The sequence below is a fragment of the Perca fluviatilis genome, chromosome 22, assembly GCF_010015445.1.
Source record: "Perca fluviatilis chromosome 22, GENO_Pfluv_1.0, whole genome shotgun sequence".
Taxonomy (NCBI): Eukaryota; Metazoa; Chordata; class Actinopteri; order Perciformes; family Percidae; genus Perca; species Perca fluviatilis.
The window spans coordinates 16,030,115-16,051,657 of record NC_053133.1 but is presented as its reverse complement, the minus strand read 5'-3'; the positions used below and the strand labels follow the sequence as shown (position 1 = coordinate 16,051,657).

Sequence of the window (21,543 nt, the reverse complement as noted above, 5' to 3'; positions counted from 1 at the left end):
GTGTCATACACAGATGCAGCAGTGTTCATGTACATGCTCTATTCAGGCATGCCATGTCCACACAAGCATGTGCTGTGTTCAACAGCATGCATGTGTTTACATTGAAAATTTAGCTTGAAGACCCCAGTGCATATCGATCTGTCTTCATCAGCATGGTCTGACATGAGTGGCCACCGCACTTTCTACAAGCACATGCAGTTAAAAGGTTTAATGCCTGTTCAGCATTCATCACTCCAGGCCCCAATGAGCTACAGATTATTCAGGGTCCACAGCAGAAATATCATGTCTTAACCTTTTCAGATAAGAACCAGAGACACTCTAGTAAGTAACTAGATAATGTAGCTCTTGAGGGCCAGGGGTTGGGAAACACCTGCTCCTAATTGTTGGCCGCTTGGCCACATGCACCTTGGAACTCTGGACACAAATGGGGCGTCATCCAGTCTAATTCGAGAAAACTCACTTTTGTCAAACCGGTCTGTGAGGCAGGCACGCATGGTAGCGCCGGCGCCCTCGCCTGGGTCCTGCAGTTCAGAAGCCTCCTGCCTAATGGTGGTCAACACTAACTGTTCTGTGGGCACCAGAGAGGCCGCGGCAGGAGAAAACAACACACACAAGACAAGAAGTCAATATAAACATACCGCACACTGTGGCACACAACAACGGAATTGTTAATGTGTTTTTATGTGGCAATCGCTGGAAGCGTTAATTGTGAGATGGGATTCATGCCTGCCTGTAGGCCTGAAGAGATGCTCACAGACATGGACTTGACCAAAACCTTGTAGCTTGTGCAGGAGTGCCCCCCTGTGTCTAACTTATGTAAATGCATCATTGCTGCAATTAATTAGGCCTCTCTATCTCCCAAATGGCATCTTCAGTGGCTTGGCAGCCATGACGACCACTCATTATATTTTCAAAACAGATGTATTGTTGACAGTTGGCTGCGCTGCATGACTCGCATAAACTACACTCAATCAACACAGGGACACGATGTGCCCTTACATTTAAATATAAATCCTATAAGCCGTCCAAGACAATCTGCAAAAACTGTAAGACATCTTCATTACAGTTTGTTTAGCTCCATATTGTGACAGAATGCTAAAATACCTTTTTTTCTGAGGTACAATGTGCTTTCTCAACCAATGTGAGAAGGGCTTTATGTGTTTGTGAGCAGCCTACTTGTGTGTTAAAGGTGCTATTAGAAACATGACAAAATACTCTAATGTTGGAGTTCGTATCACCTACTATTTATAGTCTTCTTAAATACAAACAAATACAAATACTAATGTGTGGATGTGGTTGGGAATTTTTGAGTAAATGTGACAGATTGGTAGCTGCAGACGTCATCTCCAGGGATATGGCAGCTAATTGGAGCAAAGAATCAAGAGGTCAGGCTCCAAGAGATTACTGTAAAGGCAGCAATGCAAATCCAGGAGGGAACACATGTACATACTGAGTCTGACACTCATACTGCATTAACCCTCCACATCCATCCTGTTTACCCACCCATGCTTTCAATATGGCACTGGTAAACACGCTTACACAACTTTAGACCCCATAAACCCCAAAAGTCTCCACTGGAGTTACTGAAAGTCCCACATTTACTGATCTGATACAAACAAGAAGAAAACTAATCATAATAGAAGCTCTAGCCGCATGGATAGATCAATATCATATAATAGACATGTAAAACAAACAACTGGGGTGGCTCATTTGTGAGGCCATCTGATATTCTATTGACCGAAAAATACAAATATGATGGCTAAAAGCAAGACTTATGTACTTTTTTTGTCACTATACTATCAAAAACGTATGCTTTTACCTTTTGAAACTAGTGCTGTGAAGGCTTTGACCTGTCTTCTGGTCAAAATGTGCTGCCCCAGTGTCAAAAGATCCAGTGGTGTATTATTCTTTTAACAACAAATACATATCTGGGAAAGTCTGGCCTGAAGACAGTGTGGCCCAGTTGGCGCTCATCTCTGCTCACAATTTGCCTGCTTTCTATTTCTGGAATCTGCAGCAAAGCAGCCCTACAATACGTGCCAGTCACTATTAAAAGCCACTGGATGAGCCAAACACATGCTCCTCTCTTCCAGGACAATCCGATGTCTGTTTGCCATGTGTGAAATTGTCCGATGCAGCTTTGTGTTCAAACATCCCCATCCTCTCTCCAACTCCTGGGCAGTGGTAGCCTAAAGGTTAGAGAAGCGAGCTTGTGACCGGGAGGTTGTCGGTTCAATCCCCAGACCTGGGTGGGGAAAGTGAAAGAACAGCGCTTTGTCCCTCCCTCACTACCACCACTGAGGTGCCCTTGAGCAAGGCCCTTAACCCCAACTGCTCCAGTGGAGCTGCTCAGTGGCCAGCAGATCAGACTGTGGTTGTGCATTTTCTCCCAAAGAATAAGTACAGTTTGTCATGGGGGATTTATTTATTTAAATTAACAGCCATTCACCATCTCTTTCCAACACATGAGTCTGTAAAAAGCTGAGATGTAAATACAGGCTCTGGATGTGAATGGCCTTCGGGTCAGGTCAGATTCATTTCTGGACGGTTTCAGAATAAGGAGCGCTCATTAGACAGTCACGTGGATTTTTAAGTCTGTGAGGTAATAGGCTGTTATTGGGCTGATTTATATGAGCTTGGGTTTGACTTTTGAAATGCAAAAAACTTATATTCCTTCTAATATTTAGATATGGCATGACTAAGGCGAGAAAATCCATACGAAAATGTCCCATATGATGCGATTCAGGAAGTCTAGATACATGAGGCTGTTGCTACAACATTATATAATACCAATGATGCCATGGGAAATACACTACATTCCATTAGGAGTGATAAGGTCACACAACAGACGCACATTCATCCTATCAAGAATAGCCTACATATGTTGTTATCTTTTCGTGATGTTAAGGCACAGCACGGATCCCTCTACTTATCTATAGGCCTATAATAAATATATAGGCTAAACAGGACATACGGCACTACCTGAAGCAGACACTTGCAGTCTGCTTGCCCTTGCATCCCCAATTGGTGCCAAAAAAAAAAAGAGCGAGACTGGAGGATAAATACCGATACAGCAAATCACCCCACATGCATGTCGCAGTCTCGGACAACACCGAGACCGTTACTATGCCAAGCACATATCAAATACGCACGAGTATATTATACAGGCCGCTATACCCTCTATATGTACAGGCCTGTTATCAACACTGAGATAAACCCGATAAATACGATTTGACGGTGACAGATGATTAATTAGGCGGCGAGCGGAACCTCGATTGACCAAAGATTAAATACGGGGTTTGTTTGTTTTTGTTTTTTTTAGCTTACCTCCCTCACTGTGTATCTTCTTGGCCCTCCGGTTGAAATACATCTTGCTGGTGGTAAACGACTGTCGATGAAGCTTGGACGAGGAGGCCGGAGCGGTGGCATGCTCATGGCTCACCGAGAGCAGGGGAATGCTGCTTCGGGCTCAGGCTGCGGCGGCGGCGGCTGCTGCTCAGGGACCATTCTTTCTCGGCTGGACCGCAGAGTAACGGCAGAGTAACGTATAGAAGATAACGTCGATCCAGACAGTCAGGCGGAATAAAGAATGTGCTACTTCCGGTCACTGTTTTCGAAATAAAGTACGTAATAAAGACTCGAGGGGAACGTAATAAATATTCAGTGTAATTAATTCAAATGCGATTTTTACCTGTCACGATCTGTTTTGCAATTTAATCATGTAACGATACAGTTGTAGATATAATTAGCCACATTCGCTAAAAGTTACAGGCTACTTCATTAAAAGGCTACTTCACATTTTTTTGGGCAAAATAGGCTGCCACAGTTTATTTCTTTAAACATTTAATATTTTAACACAACCATTTACAGCCCAGAAAAGCTTAACAGTTAAGAGGAGGAAACTGCGTTAATAGTGCCACAGTTTACTAGATCTGAAGACATACACATCTTTTGCCTGTCACCACTATTGTTTTCACAAAAGGGCAAATAGCCCACATTACTCTTTTTGTGACGCAATTAGATCTATCTTTCTGTATTTACTTTAAGCCAAATAAGCATTTAAAAAATACCATATATCAAGAAGTATCACCTACACATATCTCTGTATTTGTAGGATATCATGGAAGTTATACAACACTTTAATTAGGGTAATAGGCTACTTCTTCTGATGTGTACTATTCGAGACTATTGTTCTTAATCACATTAAACTAGACATGAATTAATTAGTTGTTTCATCAATTAGTCAAGTAACAGAACATAGCAACTATTTCGATAGTCCTTTCAGTTAGCCTAGAAATCTAGACGTACCCTAGCGGCAGCAAATGTAATTTGCAGCCAGGGTCATGTGGGTTTGGCTTGTCAAGCAGAAATGCCAAAACATTACTCTTTCCAACCTAAATATAAATATATAATGATAGGTTCCTTGGTTTCAGCCTATTCATTGTGAGGTTTTATTGCTTTTCTTAGTTTTAAACTATTGTAAATTAAATATATTTTGGGTTTCGACAATTCGTAGAACAAAACAATAGGTCAACTTAATTGGGTTTAGAAAATTGTAAAGATCATTTCTCAATATTCTCTGATTTTATAAACCAAATAATTAATTGAACAATCAATTTCTACCATGCATTTCACAAGTGAGTTCAACCATAGACTGTAAATATTATTGTCATGAGATAACAGTCTATGAGATCAAAACTATAATTCAAATGCCTATTAGAAATCAGCTGTAAACCTTTTATTTTGAAGGACAACTGCCAAACTTCCTCTTCTGTCCTGTGTGGTCTGTTCAGTTGGTTCATTTGAGCTACGCGGACGAAATTAATATTTATTTATTTTTTGTAAGCTACACTAAAAAGTTGAAATGAGAAAGAAAAGAAAATGGAAGAAATTAGAGGATCCTTGCATGTTAAATAGTTGTAGGCGACCCCAGGCTTACAGAACTGGTTTAACCCTACTGCTCAGCAGCCAATGGGAACTTAGGACACTCACCCATTCAAACTGGAGAAGTAGCTCAAAAATCACATGAAACTAACACGTAAACAAGGTGTTGTTTACGTGTTGTTAACGTGAGAAATCACGTGTATTTGAATTGTTTGGCTTGTTTTGACATCTGTCGCTCAAAACCATAGACTCTCAACTTCACGCGCACAGCGCTCTTATCAAATCAACGACGCGTGCGCACACACAACAGTATATTCACCAGAATTCCAGGCATAACAAAGCTGCATTTTATTCCATTGTTAAGGAGCAGAGAAGAAAACCCATGTCTTAATTTTATTACATAGTAACATATTTATCTTAACTGTTTACTCTCATCACATTGTAACATAATACATATTCATATTTCAAAAGTTGATTTCCATCTTATTAAATAGGAACAGAATAAATATTCACTTCTGAACTCAATGGCCACAACCCTCTCCAACTCTCCAAGGTGGACATAAGATGAACAGAAGCCTTCTGAGAACCAGGTTTACTGGGACACTTGCCCTTTCCTTCAGCACCCGCACAAACTCACATGCACACACAATTAAACCATACAAACTAACCCCACTCTCACATACTATACTGCATAATTCCCGCAGTTTTATTAGTGACACGTTAACTGCAAAGATGTAGTAATTCCTGTGTACTGTTGTTGATGTACAAAGTGACCGTGGTGGAAACACACTGCCTAGGTGGTTCAGCTAAATAATTCACCTGTGCTACACTAGAAATGTCAATATCTGTGCATGTAATGTAAAGACAAACCATAAAGAGTGTACAGGATTATCATACTAACACTGCCTCATTCAGGTGTTGCACTGAAAATGAAATAGACTGCAACCATTGCACTGTGACAGGAAACATAGTTTTGGAGCAAGAGCAGCAGCAAATGCTCCAAACATCAACAATTTCCCTCCACCTATCTCACGAAGAAGGCTTTTGGAGTTAGCTGGACAACTGTAAACACTCTTGAAAATAAATTTTTCTTCTTTAATTCCATGCTCCAGGTTTTTGCTCTCCTGCTGCATCAGGCTAACTACTGAATGCATCTTCATGACACAGGACCCAGGGTGTCTGTCAGGCATGGAACAGCAACAGGAACCAAGAGGAAACATTAATTTCAGAGTAAACAAGACTTTGTTTTTAAGTGGAGATGATAATCAGGCATGACAATATAAACATCAATGAACAACAAAACAAACAATACTGTATTTTCTCTCTGTATTGCACAACTCATACTAAATTACATCTCTGAATTCCTGATTATCACATGCCTTCTGCATTTTATTTGAATTGTGCTGCTCATTTGGGTAATGTTAAAGATTTCAAAATGGTGGATTTTAGTGGGTGACTTTTATGGATGAATTCTGTATTGCAATTATATGGAACAAGTGTATGGAAAGGGCTTAAACAAATACTACTAGACATACAGAATAAAACTTATTTCAAAATTAAATACATAGCTCACACACATCCCAATAAATCATACATTTCTTAACCAACTGTAAAGGGACACTTTAAAATGAATGTTGAAGCTTTAAAATGGTGAATGTTAAAATTGCTTCCATTTTAAACAGATGGCATGTGAGGAGCGGCTTGCTTCAAAACCCTTAAATACAAGCATTGGTGAGTTATTTACAGCTTATACTGAATAAATCAAGTCTAGAAGTGATTTGTGTAGTCCAGTTGTGACAAAGAGACGTCACATGTATCAGACATTAAAGAGTTAAAGTGAGACTAGTCAGCAGCAGCTACAGGAGCTCCTTAAGCATTAATGCCATCCATTGACATGGGCCTCTTAAGCTTAGTGACAGAGACCAGTGAAACAGGTCATAGGAAGAAGGAAATAAAACACAAGGTTGCTGAACACAAAGAGTCTAAAAAAATAAAGTTTTGTTATTTCTCTGCATTTATAGTTTCCTTTTCTGCACTTTTGGTTCAACCTTCATCAACTTCAACGCAATGGATATTTTCAAAGAAATTAAACCATGAAAGCGCTATGTACATGCAAAGCCCACTTGGGTCTGCTCAGTTCAGCCAGCCAGGAACTTGATAGTTGTGTTTGTGAGCAAATCGGTCAGTCATGATGCACTGCGAGTATGGGCTGCCTGCAGATGGGGCAGGTGTTGTTTTCAGATAGCCAGCGGTCAATGCAGTGGATGTGAAACTCGTGGGAGCAGGGCAGGCGGCGCAGCTTGTTGCCCTGGGCATACTCATTGATGCAAACACTGCACGCACGACCCATCTCCCCCTCCAGGTTTGCCTGACCATAGGTACGCGTGGATAGATTGTCAATCTGCTCTTTGGTCAGGCCCCTCGGGTGTTCGTCATCCTCCTCGTCGTTGAGCAAGAAGAAGTGTGCCAGCCGCAGGATGGGTAGAGTACCATTTTCTACCAGGTTGTTGGTGTCTCTGCTGGTCGCTCGTCCCTCTGTGGTGCTTAGTACCCCTCCTCCGAGCCTGGCCTGCCCGACCTGGTCTTCCTCACTACCCACCAGCCCCACCCTCTCCTGATCTACCCCACCTGTACCAACATGGCCAGCTTCGCTCTCATTTGTATGTAGACGACCGGGTGGGCTGGTGCTACTATTTGAAACACTGGCATCTGTGTGGATAGGTGCAACAGTTTCAGAATCCGCCTCCGTCTCCATTAGGGAACTCAGCTCCCCAAATCCGGTCATGATCTGGCGCAAGATGGAACGCAGAGCGGTGGAGTTGGGCTCCCCCAGGCCTGTCTCACTGATGCGTCTAAGTGGAATACGGATAGTGCTCACATAGGTGCGGATCCCAGCTCGCTCAGAGCGGGAAATGGTGCGTCTAAATCCACCACTGTCACTTTCAAATGTGACAGTATTCTCAGCAACCCGGGCACGAGAACGCGTTCTGTTGGCGATGCTGTCCCGATCGCGGTTTTCACCAGGTCGGATCCTTCTCACCTGCAGGTCCAACATGATGGTTGGGTGCCGTCGCACCGCGGAACTTCCTGCTCCTACTACATGCGATTCACTTTCGCGCTCTACTGTCTCTACAGCTGGCTCTGTTAAAGCGGCAGGTTCTAAAACGGCCTCCCCGGTCTCCATGGAAACAGAGCTTGTGCCATTGCCTGGCTCAGCAGTGTGGATGCTAGAGCCACTGACACCACTGCTTGGCGGCGGAGTGGTACTGGCAACAGGTATTCTGTGCAAGGGGGAACGGCTGCGCCTTGACAAGCGGGATGAAACCCCACCCCTTGCTGCAGCCCTGCGTGCACGACCACGGGATCGAGTCCTACTGCCACGTGATTCGTGTCCAACTGTTGGGGCATGAGACCCAGACTGTGGTGACACACGGGGACAGTCTATAGAAGCAGACATATCACTGCCCTGCTCTACTTCTACATTCAGGGGTGGATGTTGGGAAAGGGTAGTTTGATCAAGAGGAGGGTTAGGAACAGTAGGAGGTGGTGCTAAAGAGTGCAAAGTGGCATTTCTCCTCTGAGCATCAGCTGGGGCGGCCACTGGTGCAGAAAGTGCAGGGGGGCTCATAGAAAGAGTGGTAGTGCTGCTGCGTGTGCGCCTTGTCTGCATCCTCCTACTGAGGGCTGGGCGGGGGGTGGGGTACGGGACTGGCCTTGGCGTGGCTGAAGGGCGAGGGTTGGAGAAAGAGGAAGCAGTACGTAAAGGTGAAATTGTGTTTGGGGCAGTCACTGGCAGCTCTGCAGTGTCTGCAGTGTCATTATGCTCTCCCGGCTCTGGCTGATCATGGTTAATGTTGATCTCCAGGCTAAAGCGGAATTCTCCACTGTTCGGGTTGGTCCGACTGACCGCACGCCATGTTTGGTTGCCACTCTGCCCACTGCGGGTAGCATTACCAGTGCGTCTGAAAGTGTTAAGCCACTCCAGTAATGAGTCACCATTAGAAGTTTCTGCTCCGGGCTCTGGGCCCCCTGTAAAAAAAAAAAAAAAAAAAACATGGGTAAGTCTGTAAACTAACATGTATTCATCCCAAAATCTATTCTCTTGTTGAAGGAAACCCTAATGAAAGATTGCAATTTCCTGGTGTTCACTTACAATACTGACAGTGTTTCATACCTTACTCAAAGCCTGCACTTCCAGGCTATTTGCTGCCAGGCTAAACCAGAATCACAGTTGAATAAACAAAGTTGTGTTGCAACTAGGGCCGCAGCTATCGATTATTTTAGTAGTCGAGCATTCTACCGATTATTCCACTGATTAATCGAGAAATCTGATAAGATACTTTTGCTTTAATAAAAAGCAATAGTAAATAGTGGTTAGTTCGGCTGAACATACAATAGGCGGTGCCCTACCCTGCTTAAAGGATATTTACACAGGTGCTGCAAGAAAAAGGCTAGAAGAATAATTTAAGATCCAAACCACCCAGGTAACAGCCATTTCTCTCTGTTGAGGTTGGGAATAAGGTACCGGATATACCAGGCCAGGAGGAGCTTCTACCCTCAGGGCACCAGGATCCTAAATGAGGACACTGCCTAGAGTGGGATTTATGCATGCACGTTTGCCGTGAAATTATTTAAGTGTGTGGTATAGTTACATAAGAAATGAATTGTTCCAAATATAGGCAGTTTAAAACATGGCAACCGTATTGTCAATTTCAGCAACCAAAAGCTGATGCCTGGTTGCCAAGCCGGCAACCACTTTAAAAAGTTAGCGTTGAGCCCTGCAGTGGGCTGTATATATTTAGTCAATGGATTATACAAAGCCTTCTTTGCCATGATGATTTTTAGTAGTCAAATAACTTGAGGAATCGTTTCAGCCCTTGTTGCAAGCTTGTTTAAACCTAGCATCAATATTTGTCCTAAATAATGTATAAAAAATGTTTCAGGAGCAATCAGTTTAATTCCTTTATAGTCATGTTAATGATTAACTGTTTTACTGGTAACCGACAATACCATATTTGACCAATTAACACTATCAATTAAACAGATAAAAACAATATTAAAAAAAAAAAAAATGAAAAAGTTATCTCACGATTTTGCATGATGTACAATCCATACATGAAACTATATCGATGAGAACTGGCAGGTTAAACTGGCCGTCCTATACATATGCCAGAGTAAGCCAGGCAGATATACAGGTGACAACTCATTTTACAACCTTGCAGGTTGATGCGGTAGATAAAGGCTCAGACATACACGCCGCTGACCACTGTGTACTTGTGTCGGTTGTGCACGCTGTCTCGGGAAAGGGGCTGCATGCGACAATGCACCGAAGATCGTGGCTGCACGACCGGTACAAGTCCGCAGAACGCGTTAAGTACGCCCAAGCCTCCTGGATGGGTGAACTGGGACTCCGTTGCCTGCTTATCTGTTAACGGTTAATGATTGGTTAACGAGGGTCGTCTAAAAAACTCTTAATTAGCATCCCTATTTCTTTATAATGATCCAGTTTCAAAGAATTTATGATGAGAGCTTTTTGTCATGTTATTGTTTTTTGACTACTTTTTTAATCAAGACCAAATTTGGAAAGATCAGATAGAGACAAGTCCCTCACCCTCCTCCCTACCTGCTCCTCGTCTCCCTCCAGCTCCTCTCTCCTCTCCCTCACCACTACTGCCCTGCTGTTCTCCAGAATCAGTAGTCTGCGAGCGCTGCTCAGTACGGGGCTGAGATGACATGCGCTCTTTTGCTCCATCAAGCCGCTGCCGAAGTTCCTCAGCAGTCACCTCCCCTGTGAAACATATGAACATTCAGGCTGTGATGTGCCGTCAGCAGCAATAGGTCACAAAGAATTGGCCCTGTTTCTATAGTGAGAGCAGATTATTGCTACCATACATTTTGACATGTTGTATTCATTGTTAATTTCATCTGCTTGAATTACATGTTAAGTAAGGCTACATTGACAATCCCAATCAGTGTGTTAACATAACAAGATGTGTCCCTCCTCACCAGGGGTGCCAAGCAGGTTACTGTCTCTCATTAGGCGGTACTCCTCTTCACTCAATTCATTAATGAAGTGATAGTATGCCTCCTCCCGACGAAGACGCTCTGCCTGCCTCCGCCGTTCGTCTCCCCCACCAGGAGGGTCCATCACCGTGAAAAGTGCTGGCAGACAGATGAGTGAGGGCGTCAGTCAGGGGTGGAATGTCATTCAAAGCTACCCACTATAGCTTTACATTTAGCATTCATAAAATAAGGGCTGAAGTCACCCGTTGAGCCTCTGCAATTCCACTGTTCAAGTGGACATGCTTATATGTGATTACGATAGGTTGATCAACTTACTAAGCAACTATTTGATTCTCTTTTGGAAAGATAAAGAGCAAATGCTTTCCTCGGCTCTATATCTCTTACTGGGTTTTATTAGATACAGCAAATAACAAATGCAAGTTAGATTTGTTTGATAACCTTAGCCTTACAATTAATAATCGCTAGCCAATGACGAGTTAAGACAATGCCATCCATTTTCTATCGAAAGACTCCACCAGCAAGAGTCTGAGTATTCTTGCTAACGTTTAGTCCTAAGACTAGCGCCGTAAATCAATGTAATTTAGCATGTGGATAAATGCTCAATTCATTCAATGTAAGGAACAGACAATCACGATCCTAATAACAACGTAATCTTCATGTGAGCTAATGTTAGCCAAGTTACAACAGTAGCTACGGAAGGCCACGGAATAAAGCAACAAAACTGGCGTTGTCATCCTGGTTAGCCACCAATCACCGGCCTAGTTTTATTGACGGACACGCTAAGCGTCCAATCACTGCTCTACAAAGGAGGGCCACGATCAACTAAACGGAGGTCTTGTCCATGTAAACGCAGGGCAAAGAAGGAAAGACAAAGAATCTTGTCAGCTTTATGACAGAATTAGATAAGCGATATGTTAATGCCTGGCAATGATTAACTGCGTTTCCACCCAAACACAACAGTCAGCTGTGGACCTTTCAAGCATGCGGAGTGTCATTTTGAATGCGCAACGCTTTAGTTGCTAACCGAGCACTAGCTAGCAATTTAGCACATCTAACGTTAGCGAATAGCAGTCCGTCGACACTAGTTTTAGCTAGGTGAGCTGTGAGGCTGAATAACTCTTCAGATATAAATGTGACAAACTGTTTTATGAAGCAGTTGATTTATACGGAAGTTAACACTTAAACCTAGCATAGTTTTACAAGACATGACAAAGACATTAAAATGAATTTACTACCTGACAAAGCAGCGATAATATGGACGGTTTGCTTTGCTCTGCCTTCTCTCACAAACCAAGATGGGACCAGTGGTGCTACATTATACCGTCCGTCAAAAACAACCTCCCTGACTTCATTGGTTCCTAGGTAACACAACATCTGCAACATAGCTCAATGTTTGTTGTCCAAAAGCGAAACACATTTACTCTACTTATTAGTTCCCTTTGTGAAACTATACTACGTTTCAAAGGCAAACTGTGCATCTTTTATTTACTGCCGTTTTATAAAGATATGATGTTGCTGGTACACTATGGAGTAGACCAGGCCACCTAACATGCATTGTAAAACTTAAAAAAAAATGTAAGTAAAATGTATAGTCATACAATCGTACACAGCACAACGTAGTGAAATCAGTTATCTGCCTTTAACACATTCTATGCATTAGGAACAGTGGGCATCCACTGTATTTCTAGTATATCATACTAGAATGTCGGCTAATTATGTTATGCGTAGCAAAATGATTGTATTATAGCACTAATAGGCCACAATAGGGCAAAATATATACTTTTTTTCAACATACGGCTGAATTGAATAAACTTATACGTCATCTCTAATTATTATAGTGTGAATTTCCACGTGGTGTATGTAGTCTATCCATTTTCCCAATTTTCCTTTAGCTCTTTCTCTGCTGCAGGGCTGTCTTCACGACGTTTTGCGACAGTGCCGTGCGCGAATACGGCGTCGTTACCGAGTGAAGTGCGTCTCTTTGGAGCAGATACCGGCTGAGAGAAACGCAGCAACAAGAGAAAGGAATATATTTCGGGCTCGTTTTTCATCTGGGTTATCTCCGGGCACCGCGCATCTCATCCGGTACAAACAATTTAACCCAAAAACTCGATGTGGAAGCTGGGCTGAAAGAAGAAAGGGCCACAGTGGGGACGGCAACTAGCCGAATTACTAAATCGAGCTCGTTGAAGTAGCCTAGTTGCCTCCCAAGCGACGCTTTAAAAAAAGGAAGGAGGGGATATATTGAGCCCAAACAGTGGTGAAAATGGACTATGATTTTAAAGTGAAGCTGACCGGCGAAAGAGAGCGTGTCGAGGACCTGTTTGAGTACGAAGGATGCAAAGTGGGACGAGGCACCTACGGTCATGTTTACAAGGCGAAGAGAAAAGATGGGTGAGTTGATGACCAGCAAGGCCTCTAGCCAGTGAACCCTTTGCCAGCCCCCCCTCACTTTCCCAAATACATTTGAATTACTTCTCTCATTTATTTTCTCTTCAAAGCTGGTGTGCCACTGGTAGGCATGTAGTTAGAGATGTATGTGGAGTAATACATGTAACATTTATTGCAATTACCTGCCCTGTCAGGATGTTGATCACGCTTTTTTGTCGTGTATATCTCTAGGTTTACTATTGTGAATGTGGCTTCCCTTTCTGTGATGTTTTTGTTAAACATTTCTGAAGCATATATTTTGTCATTTGTTGTTGCTCAACAGTAGACATTTTTTTATTTAGTAAACTTAAGAGCCTTAGCAGGTGAATGTAGGATACTCAGGTGCATGTGCAGGCATTTGGTAAGGGTGTCAGTGGTCTTTTTTTTTTTTTTTTTAAAGGGAGGGAGTTGCTTTTATAATGCTCAAGGAAAAATATCTCTATACCAACCTGTATGAATTTTGCCATCTCCCAAAAGGCTTTGGCTAAAAATCGGTAATTTGTAGTGGAATCGAACATATCTTTTGTCAACTAAAGCAGTGTTTAATCGTGTATATGATAAAATATGTTCTCTAACATGCCTACATTTTTGTCCATGTTGATTATATGCTCTTTTTTTGTCCTTATTACTCTTAATATCAGCCCACCTTCATTTCCTTTTAATGTGCATTTTGTGGCTTTTTTGCCTTTTAGTCAACAGTGGAGAGATGTCATGAAATAAGGGGAGGGGAAGATGGGGAATGTCACGCAACTAAGGTCCCTGGCTGGACCCGAACTTTGTGTACTCTGTGGTTCGTGGTCAGCACCTAAACCCTAAGAACACACCTTAATTTCTAAACCTTGTATGTGTTTACCTTCTCCCCACAGTTTCTAATATAATACATGAAACCTTTACATGTGTCTGGACCAGAGCTGGGGAGAGCTGAACGCAGCTTGAGCCACAAGGCCCATACTAGGCCCATTATTGTAGCCTGGACATACTGGCAGCCAGAACCATACAAAACAGCCCTAAAGTGTTTAAAGAGGTGGCTGTTTCTTAGACTCTGTGAGATCATTTGTGCTGCAGCAGTTGGACAAGGCCTGAGGAAACACATAGCATGGGTTTATATGATGATTTAGGCCAGGGGGAGGGAGAGGTTATAACCAATTTATTCAAGTGAAAGTGCTTGGTTTGTCCCTCGCCAGCTGCCAGACGGGACCTGTTTCCTCTCCCCCTGTATTGTTTTGAGCCTCAGAGGTGAGCTTGATTACACAAATCTGGTGGTAATGCAACTCGGCCTCTTCTCAGAGTCCCTGTGCCAGCTGCCAAGTGCCCCCCTTTATGTTTCTGTGCAGACAGCTCTCAGGGGGCTCGCAGTCTGGTCTGGTGTTGATGTTGTTCCTCTCCGTTTGTAGGAAGGATGATAAGGACTACGCCCTCAAGCAGATTGAAGGCACTGGCATCTCCATGTCAGCCTGCAGAGAGATTGCAGTAAGAACTGCCTGGCTTACTCTGTCCCTTGTTTGGTCTCTGTTCAACACCCTCATGCCATTCCTAGGTGGCTTATGTAATAACCGAATCATCTTCACAAAGTAGCTTTTGTAAAGTAACAACAGACATAAAACAAAAGAGCCAGAATGAATCACAGAACAATAAAATAGAGATCAATGTAATGCATACAAAGGGTAGATATAGCAGTATCATTAATATAAACTATGTCCTCAGTACCTCAAACATATGCTTCAAAAAATGTGTTAAGAGTTGCAAATTATTTTTATTGTAATGCATTCAGTTGTACAGGTGATATTGTGTTTGTTCTTGTTGGCATTATTTATTGAAATCAGTACATTCATTTCCCCACTTTTAGCCGTTAATAGCACCATTAACTAGGACAAAATGGCTATTTGTCATTCTTGATTTCTGCCATAAGAGTGTGTCGGTCCTCTGAGTGGGTTTGTGTATTGCAGCTGCTGCGGGAGCTGAAGCACCCCAACGTCATCTCACTGCAGAAAGTGTTCCTGTCACACGCAGACCGTAAAGTATGGCTGCTGTTTGACTACGCTGAGCATGATCTCTGGGTAAAATGCACGCATATACAACACACACTGGAGCTGCATGGCATGACTTATCAAACATACTGCAACATTGTCCACTGAATATGCCAATATGACTGGGAATGCATGTAGATCGTTTCTGTATCATACATTTATAATCATTTCTTTAATAGTTTTAGACCAACACACATTCACATACTGCAGATTCCCACCCATTTATGTGAGTTTATGTGCGTTATATATATTTGTTTAGTTTTTTTTAAATGAGAAACACAACCACTGACATACACCATAAGCCAGTTGTAAGGAAAAGAACTCCAAATTGTGCATTGCTAAGTCTCATTAAAACACACATACACCATAAAGTATTAAACATGTGGTAGTCAAACCTCTACTGCATTACACTTGGCAGGGTATCAGAACAGAGTTAAAATGCCATTTTCTGCCACAAAGCTGCACACTCACATTCCCCTCCCAAGGAAGTGGAAACACATGCCACAAACATCAGCCTTACTCATCTTGCCTGTAGCATAAACTTAACAGTTGGGACCATACAAATGTGGAAAAGCACACAAAATGATAGATTTTATGCATCACATACACATACACATGCACACCACAATTACTATTATCTTGTCTTTCTGTAGCACATTATTAAGTTCCACAGAGCATCCAAGGCCAACAAGAAGCCACTTCAGCTGCCCAGAGGAATGGTCAAGTCTCTGCTCTACCAGATCCTGGATGGCATCCATTACCTCCACGCCAACTGGGTCCTCCACAGAGACCTTGTAAGAGGATTGAGGAGGGCAGAGAGTGAGAGGGGGAGAGAGAAAATATTTTGGTAGAAGGGAAAACAAGTCAGCAGTTGATGAGAGAGTAGACGATTATTGGGCAGAGAATCTGTCTGAGGCATGTGAAGCATGTTTTGAGTTATGGCTCTACCTGTTTTCACATTTTAAATGTTTTTTATTTGTAGATGAATGATTTTACAGGTTTAAGTCGACCAAGATTAGCATGCATTTGTCATATACAGATTTTGTACAATATTCTATATTATAGTTTGGGTGAAAGGTTATTACACCAAAAAAAGATCAAATAGTTGCAGTAGTTGTGTTCTGAAGGAAAGCTTTGTTTCTAGTGTAGTATTTTGTTCTGTAAAATAAGAATTTAAAAATATTTGTCTCAGGTTTTTAACAGGTTTTACTTGTGTGATTTGAAAAGCACGTTTTCTGCCATTTACATCCACAGTGAGATGGAAATGGTAGACTGCAGTGTGTACATCATGTCCACTAGAGGGCAGTAAAAAAAGAGAGAGAGTTTTGATTACACACCACATTCAGAACTGTAGTTCACAGAGTGTCTGCAGGTCTTAAAAAGTTTGAAAAAGCATTGTATTCATTTACCTCAACATTAAGAAAAAATGACTTATTTAAAAAAGAAAGTTTTAAAATTTTTATTTAAAAAAGCATATTGATGTTAATTATAAAATGTTTTTGTATCCGATTGTCGGCATGAAATTACACTTATAAACTAAAAGTGGTAATGTTAGGACAATGGATTTTGTGCACAGGAGGCTCAGTCAGCGCTATCAGACCTGAAGCTAATATAGTCACTAATGCTTACTATAGAAGCTAGGAAGCTCATCGTCTCATTATAACAAGTGTTGATTTTAGTAAAAACTTAAATTGGTTAATCCATCCTCTCATTTAATGCCACTTATCCTGGTTGCATTAATATTATTAACTAATTAAAAATATATATACTGTTTATTATTATTATTATTGTTAGGAATTATTGTTATATACTGCTGGAAAGTACTGAAAATGTGATATAATTATAATTAATCGAGGCCTGATTGTGGTTTTTCATCATACTTTGCTATGATAGTAAAATGGGCATGAAATTGCATTCTATGTGGTCTTAAAAAGACTTCTGTTAAAGTGGTGAACACTGCATAAATCATGAGCTCAACAACTCGGCCAGGCAAAGCTGATTTAATCTCCGTGATTTTGTCGTAAACGTTTGGATTGTTGAAGCATGTTAAAAGTTGTCTCCATCTCTTTTCCTCAGAAACCAGCTAACATTTTAGTGATGGGGGAAGGGCCAGAGAGGGGTAGAGTAAAGATTGGTACGTATAATATCTCCTTTTTAAATGTTTAAAGTTCACTTATTGTTTAAGTTTGCTACTACTTTACTGACTGTAATGTCTATTCTGCAGCGGACATGGGGTTTGCCCGTCTCTTCAATTCACCGCTGAAGCCTTTAGCCGATCTCGACCCTGTCGTGGTCACCTTCTGGTACAGAGCACCTGAACTACTGCTGGGGGCTCGGCACTACACCAAAGCCATCGGTGAGAATTGTGCAACCCCATCTGTCTGTGCAACTTCCCACGTGTGAGCAGGTGCAACCAGTTCTACTGACTTTAGTGACCGTTGAAGTTAGTGTGTGCTCTATTTTTCTCTCAGACATCTGGGCGATTGGCTGCATCTTTGCAGAGCTGCTGACATCTGAGCCCATATTCCACTGTCGCCAGGAGGACATCAAGACTAGTAACCCTTACCACCACGACCAACTGGACCGCATCTTTAACGTCATGGGCTTCCCTGCTGGTGAGAGTCTAGTGCTGCCAGACTTTGGGCAGGAAATACTGTAAATAATTGCTTCAAAAGGGGATGTATTGCTTGTGACATTAAGTGAAATAAGTACTTCTGATTTTTCAAACCATGTACACATATAAAATGTAATTCGGCTGCTATTACACCAAAGTGTCAACAGCTGCTGTCTTGCCTTTTATAATGGAAAAATGCTGTGGAAGGATAAGCATTTTCCGTTCCTAGCGGAGGCAGATTATTTGCTTGGTCTTTTTTTCAAGCTCCCTTTTTATTCTTTAGGCTGTGCTGTGGTCTGTTGGCTCTGAACACCAATTCACTGACACGATAGATGAAGCCCATTCACAAACACAAAATTTTACTTGCAGGGCTACATTTGGGCCTATTTCTTCCAGTTCACTTAAGCTGCTTCTGATCCTTTTTTCTTTCCTTCTATCATCTCTGCTGCTCTAGTTCTGTAATTCACCAGTCTGTCTGATGGATTTTGTTTTGATTCTGCAGGACAATCAAGCTGAACAAATTTTGCTTCGGGGCAAATTTAACGTCCTTTTCAAAAAAAAAAAAAAAAGATCTTAACCTGTAAGTCACAACCAAAGCTCAATATGCCCTTGATGTAACATGCAGTTGTTGTGGGGGAATCATGAGCATTTGTACTAAAAAACAATTATAATCCAGACTCTTCAACCTAAATAATCTGTTCTTAAGGGAAGGAGGATGTGACATGGTATAATCCTGTTTTCCCTCATTTGACAGATAAAGACTGGGAGGACATCAAAAAGATGCCCGAACACTCCACGCTGATGAAAGACTTTAGAAGAAACACGTGAGTCTGCAGAGTACCACTGTCCTAGTTTTCTAAAAGATCAGAAACAAAGTTAGAGCAAAGCCGAGTGCTAGGTCTGCTGGCAAAAAGACATTTTTGAGCATTGTACACAATTCTTACTTAACCATGTAATAACACTGCATGTTGTTATACCTAGTAATTGCACGGAAGGCATGATATTAATATAATTCGCTCCCTCTCTATCACAGATACACGAACTGCAGCCTTATAAAGTACATGGAAAAACATAAAGTCAAGCCAGACAGCAAAGCATTCCACTTGGTGAGTTAAAATGCCTCGGTAATAGGGCAGCTGCATGGAATTTCCATAACTTATAGACATTATGGTACAATTATAATAGAAGCTTTAGTTTGGATCTCCATGACAAATGAAGCATGCTTTGTCATTATGCCACGTCTATTAATGGATTCTTGTTTGAGGCTGACATTGTGTGCAATTCATTAAAGCTGCAGAAGCTGTTGACCATGGACCCCATCCGTAGAATCACGTCTGAACAGGCCATGCAGGACCCCTACTTTTTGGAGGAGCCCCTGCCCACCTCTGAGTGAGTCACAGCACACGTACACACACACCCATACTCACAGTCTGTATCCAGTTTATTTATCTTGTGCTAGTCCTTGGCTTGAGTCACATGACCCTAGGGTCGCTACCACATTGAACAGGTCCCCTAGCTAATTAGCTTTGAGTTATGGGAATAAATGTTTGAAGTTGACAAGCCTTTTTCCATTTTTTTTTCTCCAGTGTGTTTGCAGGCTGCCAGATCCCCTACCCCAAGAGGGAGTTCCTGACAGAGGAGGAGCCGGAGGACAAGGCAGACAAAGTAAGAAATGTGCGACATACTGTCTCACTGCAGATGTACAGCATGCCTATTTCAAGAATCTATACAAAAAAGTTAAAGGGAAACATTGCAAAGAGGTAGTAAATGTACACGTATAATACAACGTATACGTCTTTTGTTTCTTCTTTTTTTACTATTAGAAAAACCAGCAGCAGCAACAGGGAAACAACCACACGAATGGGGCGGGGCACACTGGCAACCCTGACAACAGCCATGCCCAGGGCCCGCCTCTGAAGAAAGTGCGGGTTGTCCCACCCACCACTACCTCAGGTGGCCTCATCATGACCTCAGACTACCAGGTAGGTCTCTCCTCCCTCTTTTTTGGAAGAAAATATAGCTCTTTCATGTAAGCTTGGCATGTCTGCCTAATAAACCTGGAAACCAAGAGGGCACTAAACTTTTGAGGCCGAAACAAAGAGTGTAGTTGAAAGGATTTAATGAATATCTTCTGATTTTTATTTTTTTTTTTCTCCCTGCAGCGCTCCAATCCACATGCTGCCTATCAGAACCCTGGACCAAGCACATCACTGCCCCAAAGCAGCATGGGATACTCCTCTACCTCCCAACAGCCGCCCCAGTACTCCCACCAGACCCACCGCTACTGAGACCACCCCTTCCACACACACACATACGTACATACACTTATACACACATATATAAACGCATACACAGCCCGCACCATGCCCACCCACCTGAACAAATGTACTGAGGGATGTGGGATGTCCAAGGCAACAAAACAACCCTGCTCTACCCCACAGAGGGCACTTTCTCTGCAGCAGTCTGTTAGGTCAGAATTACAGCAATCTACACTTCTTCAAGATGACACACCCATAACCCCAGTATTAAACACACCGCTAGAGAGCAAAACCTGATGGGTGAAACTCAAGGTGGGAGAATGAGAAGAATGGATACTATGGTGATATCCAACCTGTTTCTGTTACTCAGATGTAATCAAACCAGCCGTGAGAAGATGGCTTGGTTTGGGGGGGGGTGACACGTGTTAATCTGCTGTTATCTCCTCCCCTTTTTTTTCTCCACCTGTCTCCACACCCCCACCCACACCCTACCCCAGCCAGTTACCCTCTTCTTGTTGAAGCTTGGATGAGACTGAAAGCTATGTGACTGCCAGCAGTGACAGTTTTCCCTGTCCAACTGTCCTCCTGTCTGTCTGTCTGTCCGTCTGTCTGTCTGTTTATTTTGTGTGTGCGCCCCTGTGATGCCTCAGCTGAGGACTAAACTGAGCTGCTGTGAAGCATGCTGGGCAGATGTGGAGCCCCCACAGCTGTGGCGATGAGGGTTTTTGTTCAGAAAGGACAAAAAAAAGATTTTAGTAGTTTATAATTTAATCAGTTTTCATGGTTTTGTTTTCATGGCAAGTGTGGGAAAGCAGCTGCTGTATGCTGTGGGCAAGCCTTAGAACATGATGACAAACCAACCAATCGCATGGAGGATGGCAGATGGAACATGCATTGTACTGTATTGAAATATTTTACATGAAGCAAGTATCCTGACAATAAAAGTAAAAACTTTGATATTGTTAATTGTGTGTATGTGCAAGCAGCTGATGAGTGATGCCATCATATACAAGTACTTCCCTTTTTCACCTCTTTTACCATCAATCTTTGCACTTTTCACAACACACGCTTAATACATTTTCCAAAATTTTTAGACCCCTTATTGTCCTTTACTTATAGTGGCCTGTAGATATATTGTAGTTTGTTATTTTAAGATAATTTTGTATCATTGATTGATCTGACAATTATTTTCTTGATGAATCGATCGTCAATTTGTCTGTAGAACATCAAAAAAGTGGTTAAAGGCCAGTACAATTTGATTTCTAAACAACATTCCAAAATCTACAAATACTGAAATAACAATAAT

General features: G+C 42.1%; 3 protein-coding genes across 8 annotated transcripts in view; 1 reads left to right on the top strand and 2 right to left on the bottom strand.

The window, feature by feature from the left end:
- Positions 1–3,587, bottom strand: part of atp8a2 (ATPase phospholipid transporting 8A2) — a 55,230-nt gene extending 51,643 nt beyond the window's left edge. For 3 of the 6 annotated variants that reach the window (XM_039789439.1, XM_039789441.1, XM_039789440.1), the window contains exons 1-2: positions 3,328–3,586; positions 461–568 (exon numbers count right to left, since the gene is read on the bottom strand). In XM_039789439.1, coding sequence (XP_039645373.1) covers positions 461–568; positions 3,328–3,370 — 151 coding nt within the window. In that variant the 5' untranslated portion in view covers positions 3,371–3,586. Of the gene's footprint in view, positions 1–460; positions 569–3,327 lie in introns of all 6 variants that reach the window. The other 3 variants (XR_005637927.1, XM_039789442.1, XM_039789444.1) reach the window with 3 other exon arrangements.
- Positions 3,588–5,208: 1,621 nt separating this feature from the next.
- On the bottom strand, positions 5,209–12,274 carry rnf6 (ring finger protein (C3H2C3 type) 6). Its single transcript, XM_039789936.1, has 4 exons — positions 12,144–12,274; positions 10,891–11,046; positions 10,508–10,672; positions 5,209–8,913 (listed from the first exon to the last, which is right to left on the bottom strand). The coding sequence occupies exons 2-4, from the start codon at positions 11,030–11,032 to the stop codon at positions 7,067–7,069; spliced, it is 2,154 nt and encodes a 717-aa protein (XP_039645870.1). The 5' UTR covers positions 11,033–11,046; positions 12,144–12,274; the 3' UTR covers positions 5,209–7,066.
- Positions 12,275–12,820: 546 nt separating this feature from the next.
- Positions 12,821–21,199, top strand: cdk8 (cyclin-dependent kinase 8). The gene is made up of 13 exons (XM_039789937.1): positions 12,821–13,302; positions 14,733–14,808; positions 15,285–15,395; positions 16,019–16,159; positions 17,442–17,499; positions 17,590–17,721; positions 17,837–17,980; positions 18,734–18,803; positions 19,013–19,085; positions 19,271–19,368; positions 19,566–19,644; positions 19,803–19,961; positions 20,142–21,199. Exons 1-13 carry the CDS (start codon positions 13,175–13,177, stop codon positions 20,265–20,267), a joined length of 1,395 nt encoding a protein of 464 aa, XP_039645871.1. The 5' UTR covers positions 12,821–13,174; the 3' UTR covers positions 20,268–21,199.
- The last annotated feature ends 344 nt before the right edge of the window (positions 21,200–21,543 follow it).

Bases quoted from the DNA above. Each gene is read 5' to 3' on its own strand.
- cdk8 (XM_039789937.1), top strand. From the start codon at position 13,175: ATGGACTATGATTTTAAAGTGAAGCTGACCGGCGAAAGAGAGCGTGTC. The intron at 16,160-17,441 runs GTAAGAGGATTG...TCTTTTCCTCAG, and splicing joins GGGTCCTCCACAGAGACCTT to AAACCAGCTAACATTTTAGT. The intron at 19,645-19,802 runs GTAAGAAATGTG...TTTTACTATTAG, and splicing joins CGGAGGACAAGGCAGACAAA to AAAAACCAGCAGCAGCAACA.
- rnf6 (XM_039789936.1), bottom strand. From the start codon at position 11,032: ATGGACCCTCCTGGTGGGGGAGACGAACGGCGGAGGCAGGCAGAGCGT. The intron at 10,673-10,890 runs GTGAGGAGGGAC...TATGTTTCACAG, and splicing joins TAACCTGCTTGGCACCCCTG to GGGAGGTGACTGCTGAGGAA. The intron at 8,914-10,507 runs GTAGGGAGGAGG...TTTTTTTTACAG, and splicing joins TGGAGGGAGACGAGGAGCAG to GGGGCCCAGAGCCCGGAGCA.